Raw genomic sequence first — 16650 nt, forward strand, 5'->3', positions numbered from 1 at the left:
TTAATTATTATTTTACAAAAAGTAAATTATATTTCATATTTGAGTTATGCTTAATGGCATTTCTGATAGATAGATAGATAGATAGATAGATAGATAGATAGATAGATAGATAGATAGATAGATAGATAGATAGATAGATAGATGTCACGAAACACATCCATAAAACACGCACAAAGAAGGAGATATAGTCCAACAGATTTTAATGAATCCACACTGAGGGTAATGCACAGCAGGCTGGAGACGTGTGGAACATTAACAATATAACACGGAGCACATGAAGGAAGTAAACATAACAAAACAAGTCTATACGCATGACAGTTCACCCCTGTCCCGGAAGGCGCAACCTCGCACCGCAGAGACAAAAGGAGCGACGGAGGAGACATAGGAGGAGGGAGAAGGAGTGGAGGTGAGATGGTGAAGGGTTGACACAGGGCTGCCAGGAAGGCAGGCAGACAATACTGGTGGAGGTCCCAGCAGAGGACGGACACTTGGGAGGAGGACGACGAGGGTGGAGATGACAGAGGGAGGAGCCAAGGAGGAAACAAGAAGAGCCAAGGAGAAAACAGGAGGGCCTTGAAGCAGGAGGAGCCAGGTGGGACCATGATGGAGACCCACGGTGGAGCAGACTCCAGGGGGCCGACCGACGGCAGCGGAGCAGGGGGTTGTGAGCCCGAGGCTGAGAAGGAGAGCCAACAAGCCAGGGTGACTGAGGAGCCTGACAGAACCGGAGTCCCAAGGTGGCGGATGGTCGATGACTGACCAAGGTGGAGCCAGAGGGACGAGGGAGCCCGGCCGAGCTGGTGGCCTGACGGGCCACGGTGGAGAGAAGAGAGCCGGGAGCCATGGTGGAGCCACTGGGTCAACAGGCCGAGGCGGGGTCCAGGACTCAGAGGCTGGAAGCAGAGACAAGGGATCCTCCAGCCACGACGCTGATGGAAACTGACAGACCCGCGGCGATCCCACTGCACAGATGGTGGGCTGAGGGGCCTGACAGAACCGGAGTCCTGAGGCGGCGGATGGTCGACGACTGACCAAGGTGGAGCCAGAGGGACGAGGGAGCCCGGCCGAGCTGGTGGCCTGACAGGCCACGGGTGGAGAGGAGAGAGCTGGGAGCCATGGTGGAGCCACTGGGTCAACAGGTCGAGGCGGAGGTCCAGGCTGGAAGCAGAGACAAGGGATCCTCCAGCCACTATACCGATGGAGACTGGCAGACCTGCTGCGATCCCACCGCACAGATGATAGGCTGAGGGTGAGCAGAGGGGCTGCCAGGAGACAGTGGTGGTGATGGCAGAAGGTCTGGGAACCTTGGCCTCGTTGAATGGCCAAGTCCCACCCAAAAGGCTATTTGACTGGCAGGTGAAGCAACCAGTCATGTTCCGTTTTGTGCCACGTCATGTTTAGGGGTGTGGACATGTCGCCACAATAACAGACCGGTGTGTAAAACTCATATTTTAAAGATTCTATGCTGCGAACTTACATTTTTTCACATACTTTTCAAATACATAAAATCCAGCATTTAGTTGATCCTGATAAGCGCTCGTCGTCACAGTTGTAAACACAACAGATTTCTTCTTTCGTGAGGGGGTTTAGTGCCATGGCTTTTTTGTTTCCAGGTGGAATGTTAAAGAACACAACACACGTCTTCTGGAAATCCTGTATAATCTAACCAATCCGATGACGACTTTGAAACTCCTGAAGTGTTTCCAGCTAAGCGTGCCTTACGCATCAGACGTTTAGCCAATGTTCCCTGGGCATGAAGTCTGAGGCTGAGACTAGTTCAGGGCAGGCAGATGATAACGGGGGAAGAACTGTTAATGCAGAGTCCACTGAGCTCAGCTCACCCAGGTGCACTGGGCGGTGCTTCCCTCCACGCTCTTGCTGTCCATAGCCATTTCCCTTGTGGCGTCCCGACATGGGCTCTTCGTCTGCAGTGTGCTCGAGCTTTGGCTCCACGCAGCGGGGTGATGGTGGGCTGGGCTCTGGGCCTGGGTGTGCTCTGAATCGGGGGTAGATGCTCTCCAGACTACGGATGATTGCCTTTCTCCAGCACAGTTCAGTGGTCTCTAGGAGGTCGACAGTAGAGTGAGTTCAGTGTGCTGTCGTCTAACGCCGTTTAAGCGGTGAGCTAACTGAACTTGATAGCATACTCCAAGAACGGATGGTCTTTACGGGCTAATGTGGTGAATTTTGTGCCAATATCCATGACGAAAAAAATAAAAAAAAATAAAAGAGATACTTTCCAAAACAAAAACAAAACAAGGGGAAAAGGCGCTGTTTACTATATTGTATCGGTCCGGTACGCTGTCACGAAACGTGGTCCATAAAACATGCATGAAGAAGGAGATATAGTCCAACAGATTTTAATGAATTCACACAGAGGGTAATACACAACAGGTAGGCAGGAGACATAGGTGTAACATTCACATACTGGAAGAGGGAGCACAGGACAGACTACACTTTAACTGTACATAAACTGCGGGCATCAGGGAGGCACTATTTATATGCAGGGCAACAAAACTGCTTCCGACTACATGATCACTTTTATTTTCACTTTCAAAATTTTCAATTTGAGACCACACATGCTCTGTGTATACTACAGCGGCAGTACTTACCACACATTTTACAAGATCGGATGATTGTCAGCGGTGCTCAGGATCTGTCAATCATTCGCCATCGTCCTCAGTCATCTCTCCTTACTCTGTTTATGTGGTAAGTGAACTCTTATGTACTGTAATGTAACAGGCTACCGCTAGCAAGCAGCCAACCATGTCCCTTTAGTGGCTTGCGTTATTTGTTTTCCATGCCTTTTGAATACAGACTCCAACCCATTCACATCACATCCCCTGCACAACCTGGAACATAACATTTATTTCCATGATCTGCCATTTTCGCTAATGTCCTCGCTTGTATCTGGTATATGCAGATGTTGGGGGCATAACTATTAATGATCCCGACTATAATGTCACAGTCAGTATTACGTTGGGATTCTCCTTTTTTCAGTGGGCTTTTGCACTCACGAGATTTACATAAGAAGGAGGAAAGAATGGTGTTATTAATGGTGAGTTATTATTCCACTATGCCAAGGTAAATGCAGTTTCCCATTCTTTGTCACCTTTAAAGCAAATAAAGATAATTAAAAAGACACACCTGACTGTAATGACACAATAAAACATGAGGCAAAACTAGAAAGATAACATAACAAAACTGGTCCATAGGTCTGACAATAGATAGATAGATCTACATTTCTGCATTTTAAACTGAATATTACTGGGATGGGTTTAACTATTATATTATTAACAATAATAAATTATATTTATTTCAGTCATTTTCGATCATATACCTCCCTTTAAAGTTTATATGTTAAGCTTTTCAGCACAATTAAAAAATAAATTAATTAAAAGGGAAATTAAACACTAAACAAATCACGATATAGTAAAGAAGTAAAGGTAACAAAAACATCAATTTTTCTATCCTTCATATATTGTTATGAATGATATAGTTGTAGATAGATATAGATATAGTTGTTTACTTGATTCATTTTATAGAAGACAAACAAAATTTGGAACTTTTGAATGTTGAAGTAATTGTTTAACAAATTATTTAACTTATTTTTCAATGCAGAAGTTAGCTGTTTTCTGTGAACATGCACGATTTATGGTTCATTAGCCGCTGTAGGGAAAGAATAACAAAACAGTAAAGTAAAGTAAATATTTAAACTGTTTGCACTACAAACCACTGTGTTCATAATTAAAAAAATACATTAAAATAATATGGTCGGACACCAGTTTGCAATATCAAGCAGCAAAACAAGTTTTGTACAGCTAAAAATAGCCGGAAGTGGATTAGACCGGAAACTGCCTTTAACCGAAAATTAATTGTTTACAATACTGCATTATTGACACACTATTGTCCTGTTTACTATGAAGTTGTTTTGACACAACCTGTATTGTTAAAAGCGCTATATAAATAAAGGTGACTTGACTTGACATAAAGTGTACAAATGACCTCACCCACTCTCGCGGGAAAAAATTAGGTGGATAGAAGCCATACAAAATTTGGATTCTATTCGAATATTTACTCAAAACCTTACTCTTTATAATACGTAACCACACAGTTTTTCTTTTTTAAATGATTTAGTGTCACTTAATTATTTAAAATACATTCATTTATCGCAACAAAACAAATCTTTATGGGTCAAATCCGGTTAAAATTTGTGTTTAAGGTAACAATTGCAGGTCACCGCACTTTAAACAGCGCAGGTTGTTCATTCACACACTGATAATTAGCCAAGGAAAATCGCTGGCAATGTAAACAGACACGTTACGTAGCAAAGTCAGAATCAAATTATAAACGAATGCGGTGTGAGGAGCTTCAAGATGTTCGATGATGGAGAAGGAGGGGGTCAGTTTGACGTCAGTCAGGAGAAGTCATCTCTATAAATAAGCGGGAAAGAAAGCTACAGACGAAAGTAAGTGTGCAGAAGTCCCAAGAGAGCGCAAGATACCTTTATCATTTCCGATATGCCGAATTCAAGCAGCTCCACATCTTCCACAAAGAGCGTCAGGAGAGCTGCGTCTGAACTCGAGCGCTCCGATTCCATTACGGTAAGAGTCTTTAGATACATTCTTCAGTCGTGATTAACAGTTTTAGAATTAAGAATACAAATAAAGAAATAGAATTTGACACCTGTTCTGCTGTCAATTTCGAAATCTTTTGTGATAGTAAAATGGAGATGCTTTTACGCATTAAACTTCACCGAAGTTTAGTCATGGAAAAAAAAAAATATAATGGTAGCCTACTCATACACATATGCAAATACAAATACAGTCATCTCTAAAGTATGTAAGTATGTTACATCTAAAATGTATGAATTTTATTTCATTAGAAAACAAGATACCAAACCAAGTGCCATTTACATGTTTAAAAAAAACTTGTTTTAAATCTAAAAAATAATAATAAGTAGACATCGTAGATGGAATGATATATTATCAGTAAATAAATAGAAAATGAGAATAAACTATATAATTCACGTTATCTGTGCATTTATACGCAAGTGCCACTTAGTTTGATATTATGAGATGCAAATAAATTCATACATTTGAGTAATATTTTCTGAAATAACGTTTTGGATATTATTGAAATGGTATGGCATTTTAAATGCACGTCCATCTCTACCGATCACTGTTTTGCTCTGCGTAAATGGACTCTCCATTGAGATTTACGCACTGCATTACGCGCTGATCAGAAGCTATGAAACGCAGTCTATACGTGGCTGTAACACCGGCTCATAAGCAAATGATTAAGTCTGAGCTATATGACAGGTTTACATAGACTGCATTGAAGTTCTTATGCGCTTTTGGAGATGTAAATCACCTCCATCTGATGTCCAAAAGGTAAGCAGGGCTACATTATTATTATTTTTGGTCTAGATAGATTTATAAAATGGATCGACATGAATGTGGGGTATTAAATGATGCGCGGTTTTCTCTTGGAACAGTCGCAGAAGTTTGTGGGAAGGCGGCAGAGTTTGATCGAGGATGCGCGGAAGGAGCGAGAGGCGGCGGCCGCGGCTGCGGAGGCTGCGGGACTCAGCGAGCAGATCGTGTTTGAGGAGAACGATGGAAAAGCCTTTCTCAGTATCTTCTTCTCACTGAGGAGTTCAAAGAGCCCAGCGTTGTCCCGCACTCTCAAAGTTTTTGAGGTAAGACAGGATTTTTGTGCGCAACAGATACTTTTAGACCAGATATCCTGAGGGAAATGGTAAAAGACTAATTTTGGAATCTTTATAAGACGAGATTAAATAAGACTCATATATTAAGTATGATAAAAATTAAGAAAATAACAGCTATTTGGATTATTATTCTCAAATTATGATCCTCCATAAAAATGTTTTTGTCAAAGAGAAAAAAATGAATGGTATATGCTTAGTCTTGTGTTTTGAAATATAAAATATTAGTTACACTGTTCGTACATTTTTCAGTTTAATATGTGACAAAATATTTTAAAAATGCATTGCATATGAGTTACATGACTATAACTGTTTTTGTCAAAGAGATAAAAAAATTGTCTAATCTAAAGTCTGAATATGTAGAAGAATAGATTTTTTTCTTTGTATATGTTCTTGAGCAACATAGCAAAATGCAAAAAACTATAAAAAAACGAAATCTAAAATGTATTTATTATTTTTTGTATGTATCTAAATATGACAAAGAATATAGGATATTTATTTATGCTGATTTTGAGTAACATAAATACAAAAAATACATCTAAAATGTACTTATTAATAAATAATGTACGCTAATTTTCTAAATATGTAGAATAAAAGAAGACAATATTGTTGATATATGTTCTTCAGTAACAATAAAATGCAAAATAATAATAATAATAATAATAATAATAATAATAATAATAATACTATTTAATATGATAATACAATATATCTGTACTCTTACATTTATTTTTATGTATTTAAAATGTTTATTTAAAAATAAAATGTGACCCTGGACCCTAAAACCACTCTTAAGTAGCACAGGAATATTTGTATGGGTCAACATTATTGATTTTTTATTTATGAATATAGAATTAATATAGAATATTAAATTAAGATTATGTTCCATGAATATATTTAGTAAATTTCCTACTATAAATATATCAAAACTTAATTTTTGATTAGTAATGTGCATTGCTAAGAACTTCATTTGACAACTTTAAAGGCAAATTTCTCATTATTTTTTTATTTTTATTTTTTTTGCACACTCAGATTCTAGATTGTCAAATAGTTGTATCTCAGCCAAATATTGTTCTATCTTAACAAATAATACATCAATGTAAAACTTATTTATTATTTATTTATTCATGTATAAATCTCAATTTCCAAAAAATGACCATTATGACTGGTTTTGTGGTCCACAAATGTTATAAATATATATATATATTTAAATATTGCACATTTGAAAGTCCTCCATAAATAAAGAAAATCATATCATTACAGTTTTCTCATTCTGATGGCATCACTACAATATGTGCATTAATTTTTTGTATTTTCTTTCTGTTTCAACTTCTGAAAACCACAGACATTTGAAGCCAAGATCCACCATCTTGAGACCAGACCCAGCCGAAAGCCAAAGGACGGTTTGGAAGATCTGGAGTATTACGTTCAGTGTGAGGTGCACCTGTCAGATGTCAGCACACTGGTCAGCTCTCTCAAGAGAAGCGCAGAAGATGTCAAAACCACAAAGGAGGTCAAATGTGAGTCTATGAAAGCAGAACACTGCTTTGTTTCCTTTTCCTTATCTGAAAGTCAGTTATGCTTAGCTTTTGTACGTTTGCCTTTCTCCAGTTCATTGGTTTCCAAGAAGAATTGCTGAACTGGATAAATGCCATCATCTCGTCACCAAATTTGATCCGGATCTGGATCAGGATCATCCTGTAAGTGTTGGATTAGTTCTTCTCTGCCAATAAAATAAAAATACACCCTTTACCTGCCAGCACTTTTAAAAAGGCTTCACTGTGTGTAATAAGATGTGTAATAGTGCCTCCTACCATATAACAGTGAAAACACAGAAAGCTGGAGTTAAACAGCCTCAAAAGGTTTTATAACAAGCATTGGTTGATGGTTATTTTGCAGGGATTCACTGACCCTGTTTACAGAAAACGACGGAGGATGATTGGAGACATTGCTTTCAAATACAAACAGTATGTTGCAACCATGTTTACCATGCAATATTTGCTTGTCTGGACATATTGGCACAGTTATTTAATTTACTGCTGTCTCTTTTTTTTTTCAGCGGAGAACCGATTCCCAGAGTAGAGTATACGGAAGAGGAAATCCAAACATGGTAACAAACAATCCTTGATGAAACCCAGCCAAAGATCATCCCATTGTGTTTTTCATTCACATTCTCAAATGCAATCTAATGTGTGTGCAGGCGCGAGGTCTACTCCACCCTCAGAGATCTGTACAACACCCACGCCTGTAGTGAACATCTAGAGGCTTTCCACTTACTGGAGAAACACTGTGGCTACAGTCCCGATAACATCCCTCAGCTGGAGGATGTGTCTCGCTTCTTAAAAGGTACCAATCCGATTATAGCACAGCCAGAAAACAGCACAACCAGTAAGTCATTCAACATTGTATTTATTAGACCAAGTCAAGTTTGTTACAAGAAATGTTCTTCAGTACTGCCAGTAACAGAAAAGTAACAGAAAACAGTAGCAGTATGCTAAAACCTTTTCAGAACATCTCAGCAACTACCTTGACAACCACCCAGAACAGCTTAGCAACCAAATTGAACACCTTAGCAACCTCCCAGCCATGACACAGCAACCACCCAGCAACTACATACCAACACCTTGGCAACAACCCAGAATACTCTAGCAACCACCTAGAACATCATAGCAACCTTATAGACATGCCACAGCAACCACCCATCAACTATGTACAACATACTGGCAACCACCCAGAACATCTTAGCAACCGCAAAGCCATGCCACAGCAACCATCCATCAACTATGTACCAACACCCTGGCAACCACCTATAACACCTTAGCAACCTGACAGCCATGCCACAGCAAACACCCATCAACTATGCACCAACACCCTGGCAACCACCTAGAACACCTTAACAACCACAAAGCTGTGCCAAAGCACCCACTCATCAACTATGTACAAACATCCTGGCAACAAACAAGAACATTTTAGCAACCACGGAGCCATGCCACAGCAACCACTCATCAACTATGTACCAACACCCTGGAAACCACCTAGAACACCTCAGCAACAACAAAGACATGCCACAGCAACCACTCATCAACTATCTACCAACACCCTGGAAACCACCTAGAACACCTCAGCAACAACAAAGACATGCCACAGCAACCACTCATCAACTATGTACCAACACCCTAGTAACTACCTAGAACATCTTAGCAACCACATAGACATGCCACAGCAACCACCCATCAACCATGCATCAACACCCTGGCAACCACATAGAACGCCTTAGCAACCACAAAGCTGTGCAACACCAACCACTCATCAACTATGTACAAACATCCTGGCAACAACCAAGAACATCTTAGCAACCACAAAGCCATGCCACAGCAACCACTCATCAACTATGTACCAACACCCTAGTAACCACATAGAACATCTTAGCAACCACATAGACATGCCACAACAACCACCCATCAACTACATACTGGCAACCGCCTAGAACATCTTAGCAACCACAAAGACATGCCACAGCAAAACACACATCAACTACATACAACATACTGGCAACCACCTAGAACACCTTAGCAACCACAAAGCCATGCCACAGCAAACACCCATAAACTACATACAACATACTGGCAACCACCTAGAACACCTTAGCAACCACAAAGCCACGCCACAGCAAACACCCATCAACTACCACTCCGGCAACCACCAGAACACTACATAGCAATGCCCTAGCAACCCACCCTGAATTTCTTAGGAACCATTTAAAACAGCCTACAAACTGCATCGCAGTGTGATAGTAACCACTCCGAATACTGGCAACCACCTAGAACACTTTAGCAACCACAAAGCCATGCCACAGCAAACACCCATCACCTACATTTCAACACCCTGGCAACCATTCAGAACACTTTAGCAACCACAAAGCCATGCCACAGCAAACACCCATCAACTACATTTCAATAACAGGCAACAACTTAGAACACCTTAGCAGCCACAAAGCCATACCACAGCAAACACCCATCAACTACATACAACATACTGGCAACCACCTAGAACATCTTAGCAACCACAAAGACATGCCACAGCAAACGCCAATCAACTACATTTTAACACCCTGGCAACCACTTTGAACACCATAGCAACCACAAAACCTTGCCATAGCAGCCACTCATTAACTACATTTCAACACCCTGGCAACCACTTAGAACACTTTAGCTACCACAAAGCCATGCCACAGCAAACACCTATCAACTACATTTCAACACCCAGGCAACAACTTAGAACACCTTAGCAGCCACAAAGCCATGCCACAGCCAACACCCATCAACTACCACTCCGGCAACCACTCAGAACACTACATAGCAATGCCCTAGAAACCCACCCTGTAATTCTTAGGAACCATTTAAAACAGCCTACAAACTGCATCGTAGTGTGATAGTAACCACTCAGAAAACCTGCAAAGCAGTGTCAAATGAAATTAAATCTTGGCCACTCTAGCAACCACATACCAACACTCTGGAAACCACCCTGAACACCCCAGCATCCACCTAGAACACCCTAGCAAATTTGACAGCCATGCCACAGCAACCACTTAACAACATCCTACAGTAGCACACTGGCTGTCAGGGTTTCTGAGAGAGGACTCAAATGCAGAATGTCAGTGATGGTAATTTATTGAACAGACATCAAAGACTAGAGATGGTGAGGAAGGGGGGTGAACACAGTCCAAACAATAGGCAGGGAAAACACTTGAAGACAGGCTGACGGTGAGGATGACAACTGAGTCCGGGCTACAATCCAGTAGTGAGCAGAACTGGCAAGAAGCTGGAAGTTAGCAGCTGGGCCAGACAGGAAGCTGAGTGGAAGAGACTCCGCAGGAGAGATCTCACAGGTAATGCTCACATCTAGCAGAGAGGGCAGACCAGGAGCACCGTCAGCAGGACAGGACCGGACTGGACAAAAGACAACAAAAAACTTGACAGAGAATAAACAGAATATATAATAGCAGACAAGCAGTTAACTAGATGGTTAGACACAGAGGTAGAATACGCAACAAACTGGCAAAGACAAGAGGGAAGGTGCACGCTTATAAAGGGGATAGGATACACGAGGAACAGGTGAGAACACTCATACAAACGAGGACCAATTGAAAGGAACAGGTGACGACACTTAGACAAACGAGAGCTAAACAAGGGGGCGTGGAAACGGGAAACAAGGAGGTGGGACAAGAGGAGCACATGGCAGACAACAACAAAGACAAAGCCATGTGCTCAGACACAACACAAACATAGACACATTAAACAAAGACAGAACAGACATGACTGTCAGAGGTGATCCCTGACACTGGCAACCATACATAACATATTAGCAACTCCATAACAATGCACTAGCAACCACCTTGTAATGCTGTAGCAACTTCCTTTGAAACATCATAGCCCAAAACGAACACTATAAAACTGCATAGCAACATCCTGGCAACCACCAAGAACATCTTAATAACCTCATAGCCATCCCATAGTAAACACCCAGCACTCCACAGCACTGCACTATCAACCACCAAGTAATGCCATAGCAACCACCTAGAACACCCTTGGTGTGATCATTTAAAACATCCTCATAGCAACACCCTAGCAACTATTAGAATACCATAGGAAGAGTATAGCACTGCCATAGTGGTTATTCAGAACACCTGCATAGCAGTGTCATAGCAATCACTTAGAAAACCAGAACAACTACCTAGAACACCATAGCAACCACCCTGAACACCCTAGCAATCACTCAGAACACTGTATAGCAGTATAGCACTGCCATAGTAACCACTCAGAATACCTGTATAGCAGTGTCACAGAAATCACTTAGAACACCCTGGCAACCACTCAGAACAACCTAACAACTACCCAACACACCATAGAAACCACCCAGAACACCATAGGAACATATAGCATTGGCATAGTAACCACTCAGAACATAGCAATCACTTAGAACACCTGAGCAACCACATAGCAACACCCTGGCAACCACCCAGAACATCCTAGAAACCACATAGATCACACTAGTGACCACTCAGAGGACTGTAGGAATGGTATAACACTGCCACAGTAACCTCTCAGAACATTTGCATAGCAGTGTCACAGAAGTCACTTAAAATCCCTGAGCAACCACATAGGCAACACCTTGGCAACTACCCAGAACACTCTAGTAACCACTCAGAACACCTGCATAGCAGTGTCACAGAAATCACTTAGAACACCCTGGCAACCACCCAGATCACCCTAGCAACCACCTAGAACACCCCAGTAACCACTGAGAACACTGTAAGAATGGTATAGCACTGCCATAGTAACTACTCAGAACTTGCACCTGCACAGCAGTGTCACAGAAATTACTTAGAACACTCGAGCAACCACATAGCAACACCCTGGCAACCACCTACAACACTCTAGCAATCACTCAGAACTCTGTAGGAACGGTATAGCACTGCCATAGTAACCACTCAGACAACCTGCATAGCGGTGTCACAGAAATCACTTAGAACACTTGAGCAACCACATAGCAACACCCTGGCAATCACCCAGAACACCCTAGCAACCACTCAGAACACTGTAGAAATGGTGAAGCACTGCCATAATAAAAATTTAATACACCTTCATAGCAGTGTCACAGAAATCACTTAGAACACCCTGGCAACAACCCAGAACAACCTAACAACCACCTAGAACACCCTAGCAACCACTTAGAACACTGTAGGATTGCTATCACACTGCCATAATAACCACTCAGAACACATGCGTAGTAGTGTCACAGAAATCTCTTAGGACACCTGAGCAACTATGTAGCAACACCCTAGCAACCACCCAGAACACCCTAGTAACCACTCAGAACACCATAGCAACCATTTAGAACACTGTAGGAATGATATAGCACTGCAGTAGTAACCACACATAGTAACGTCATAGCAATCACCCTGGCAACTGCACAGCAACAACTTGGCAACCATCCAGAATGCTGATAGTGAGTCTTTTTTTCTCTGTCTGTCCTGTATAAAGAGCGCACAGGGTTTCAGGTGCGTCCAGTGGCAGGTCTGCTCTCCGCTCGTGATTTTCTGGCCAGCCTGGCGTTTCGTGTGTTCCAGTGCACACAGTACATACGGCACGCTTCCTCCCCCATGCACTCACCCGAACCGTAAGTCACTTCCTGTCACACGGTTTACCTTTATGAAGAAGACACTTCCTGTTTATTATGCATTTGATTTAAATCCAGACATAAGATATCTGCTTAGTAAAGTAATGTTCACTCTATGAAAACAATGGCATAGCGGTGACAAATATTCACAATAATGTTATGTTTTCCTCTCCAGGGATTGCGTCCATGAACTTCTCGGACATGTGCCGATATTGGCTGACAGAACGTTTGCACAGTTTTCTCAGGTAAAAACATTAAGTTTAAGTACAGTACATATCTCATATTTCCCTACATAGTTAATCTATATTGTGAAATCCATTCTCTCAGAGTATTGGTCTGGCCTCTCTTGGAGCTTCTGATGAAGATATCGAGAAACTGTCAACGGTAAGTACAAAACATCTCATGTTTTTATCAAACGCTGCTCTAGTAACAGCACTGAATGTGTTTGCCCTGCTGTGTGTTTTCAGCTGTACTGGTTCACGGTGGAGTTTGGACTGTGTAAGCAGGGAGGGATGGTCAAAGCGTACGGAGCAGGACTGCTCTCGTCTTACGGCGAGCTGGTGGTGGGTGGCAGTTGGTTGTTTATTAAATTAAATGCTTTCCTTCTTTTTATGGTAAAAGCATTTGCCATTTAATGTTGGCTGTTTTCTCAGCATTCTCTCTCAGATGAGCCAGAGAGACGAGAATTTGACCCGGACGTTGTAGCTATTCAGCCATACCAGGATCAGACTTACCAGCCTGTCTATTTTGTGTCTGAAAGCTTCTCAGATGCTACAGAGAAACTGAGGTGAGCTGCATCAAATACTATATTGCTGTCAGTGCTGTGGGTAAAAATAATTAAAAAAAAGTTTCTAAATGTATTTTGCATAGATTAAAAAAAATCTTGTTACAAATATAGCAAGTACTGATTAATGAAATAAGGATTTTATTGTATACATTTTTATTTATTGTCTTGTTTGTATAACAGTTGTTTGTATGACAATAATTACACTCATTTGTTTTAAAAAACAGAACATACGTGACCCACATCAAGAGACCGTTTTCTGTGCGGTTTGACCCGTACACAGACAGCATAGAAGTGCTGGACAACCCTCTGAAGATCCAGCATGGGCTGGAGACCATTAAAGACGAACTGAAGATTCTCACGGACGCCCTGAATGTGTTGTCTTGATTCTGCCACAAGGAGCCAAACAGCTGTCGCGTTCATCTCTGCTTCATATGTGACGGTCTCATCGTTATGCTGTGCGTCTATGTCTACATCTGCTGCTACAGATGTTGTTGCTTTTAAAATGCTGAGTGCCAACCTCTAAACCTCACGTCGGTACTTGATTCCAATCTAAACGTTAAAAGGATAGTTCACCCAAAAATGAAATGTCCGGATTTATTCACCCTAAAAAAATTTTTTCAAACCTGTTTTCTTCTGTGGAACATGAAAGAAGATATTTTGAAGAATGCTGGTTCCTATTGACGTCCATTGTATTTTTTGTCCATATAATGGAAGTCAATGGGAACCAAAACTATTTAAATATGTTCTTTCATGTTCCACAAAAGACAGAAAGTCTTTTGGTAGGTATATTAAATGTTGGTAACCAAACAGTTCTGGTTCCCATTGACTAACACTGTATACAGTAGACCAAAAAATAATAGAAGTCAATGGAAGCCCGAAACTGTTTAGTTACCAACATTTTTTCAAAATATGTCCTTGATTTTAAATGTTGGTAATCAAACAGTTCTGGGTCTGTATTCACAAAACATCTTAAGGCTAAAAGTAGCTCATAACTTGACAATTTAGCAGAAAATCGTAAAAATAATGGCCGTGTCAATCATAAATTTAGAAATCTTTATTTTTAAACATTTTTAAACACACAACATTTTTATTTTTAAACCTTTATTTGAATATAGCAACAGAATATTGTATAATATTGTAACCTAAAACCTATATACATGTTGGTTATCTATTCTCAGTGATATCCAACAAATGGACAAAATGAATAAATAATTACAGTGGAAGTCAATGGGAACCAAAACAGTTTGGTTGGCAACATTCTTCAAAATGTCTTCTTGGTAGATATTTTAAATATTGGTAACCAAACAATTCCGGTTCACATGCAGTGACTTACACTGAATGGACAAACAAATATAGTGGAAGTCAATTGAAACGGAAATGGTTTAGTTACAAACTTCCTTCTACATGTCTACCAAGAAGATTTTTTAAATGTTGTTAAACAAACAGTTTTTATTCTCATTGATTTTCACCAAATGGATGGGAAAAGTAAATAAATCAATACAAATACAGTGAAAGTCAATGGGAACCAAAACTGTTTGGTTGCCAAAATTCTTCAAAATATCTTCTTGGTAGATATTTTAAATATTGGTAACCAAACGCTTTTGGTTCTCATTGACTTCCATTATATGGACAAAAATCAAATGGAAGTCAGTAGGAACCGAAACAGTTTGGTTGCCAACATTCTTCCAAATGTCTTCCTGGTATCTATTTTAAATATTGGTAACGAAAGAATTATGGTTCACGTGCATTGACTTACATTGTATGGACGAAATTAATATAGTCAATTGAAACTGAAACAGTTTAGTTACCAACTTCCTTCTAAATATCTACCAAGAAGATATTTTAAATGTTGGTAAGCAAACAGTTTATATTCTCATTGATTTCCACCAAACTGACAAAAATACAGAAATTAATAAATAACACAATGGAAGTCAATGGGAACCAAAACTGAATAGTAGTCAATTGAAAGAAAAACAGTTTAGTTACCAACTTCCTTCTGAATAACTACCAAGAAGATATTTTAAATGTTGTTAACCAAACAGTTTTTATTCTCATTGATTTCCACCAAATGGATGGGAAAAAAAGTAAATAAATAAATACAAATACAAATACAGATACAGTGAAAGTCAATGGGAACCAAAACTGTTTGGTTGCCAAAATATCTTCTTGGTCGATATTTTAAATATTGGTAACCAAACGCTTTTGGTTCCCATTGACTTCCATTATATGGACAAAAATAAAAAATAAAATGGAAGTCAGTGGGAACTGAAATGGTTTGGTTGCCAACATTCTTCAAAATGTCTTCTTGGTATTTATTTTAAGTCCCTTTGACTTCCATTTTATGGACAACAAAAATACAATGGGAGTCAATAGTAGCCGAAACTGTTTGGTTACCACAGAAGAAAGAAAGTCATACAGGTTTGGAACGACGTGAAGGTGAACAAATAATGACAATTTTTTTCATTTTTGGATGAGCTTGGGAGGATTAATGGATTACTCTGTTAATAGACAGAAATTGTGTCAGTATGACATTCATTTTTTGAGATAGATCATACCCAGTGTAAATCAAGTTATTAAAGCTATTAAAGCCAAAAGCTATTTATGAAATATCACTAAATTAAATACTACACTAAAATAAATAAAAAAATATGTACAGTATATAATCAAATATATATTATCAAGACAAATTCTGAATGTATTAGTATTCCAAATATATTCTAAAAATAGTCCATTAATACACTGAGCTAATGTTTTCTCCTACAGATAGCAGAACTATTTTATTAATACTAAATACAGCAAATTATTCATAAAATAATACAGGCCTACTGATAAGTTAAATATAAATATGAATGTTGCAATAGTCCATCTCTGCAAACAATGCCGTAAAAGAGAAAATACCATTTCTATTATTTAAGCGTAAATAAAGTTGCAAGAAAACTGTGTGCAAAGTGTATAT

At 39.9% G+C, this 16650-nt stretch overlaps 1 protein-coding gene across 1 annotated transcript; it reads left to right on the top strand.

Annotated features, from left to right (window-relative positions):
- The first annotated feature begins 4485 nt into the window (after nucleotides 1–4485).
- th (tyrosine hydroxylase) lies at nucleotides 4486–15196 on the top strand. Its single transcript, XM_073831942.1, has 13 exons — nucleotides 4486–4604; nucleotides 5498–5701; nucleotides 7074–7248; nucleotides 7340–7428; nucleotides 7628–7695; nucleotides 7788–7838; nucleotides 7929–8074; nucleotides 12772–12907; nucleotides 13083–13152; nucleotides 13235–13291; nucleotides 13375–13470; nucleotides 13561–13694; nucleotides 13919–15196. Exons 1-13 carry the CDS (start codon nucleotides 4521–4523, stop codon nucleotides 14076–14078), a joined length of 1470 nt encoding a protein of 489 aa, XP_073688043.1. The 5' UTR covers nucleotides 4486–4520; the 3' UTR covers nucleotides 14079–15196.
- Nucleotides 15197–16650: the final 1454 nt, after the last annotated feature.

Source organism: Garra rufa, chromosome 25, assembly GCF_049309525.1.
Source record: "Garra rufa chromosome 25, GarRuf1.0, whole genome shotgun sequence".
Lineage (NCBI taxonomy): Eukaryota > Metazoa > Chordata > Actinopteri > Cypriniformes > Cyprinidae > Garra > Garra rufa.

Coding starts and splice junctions, on each gene's coding strand:
- th (XM_073831942.1), top strand. CDS start 4,521: ATGCCGAATTCAAGCAGCTCCACATCTTCCACAAAGAGCGTCAGGAGA. Junction 4,605..5,497: donor AGCGCTCCGATTCCATTACG/GTAAGAGTCTTT, acceptor CTCTTGGAACAG/TCGCAGAAGTTTGTGGGAAG. Junction 13,695..13,918: donor GATGCTACAGAGAAACTGAG/GTGAGCTGCATC, acceptor TTTAAAAAACAG/AACATACGTGACCCACATCA.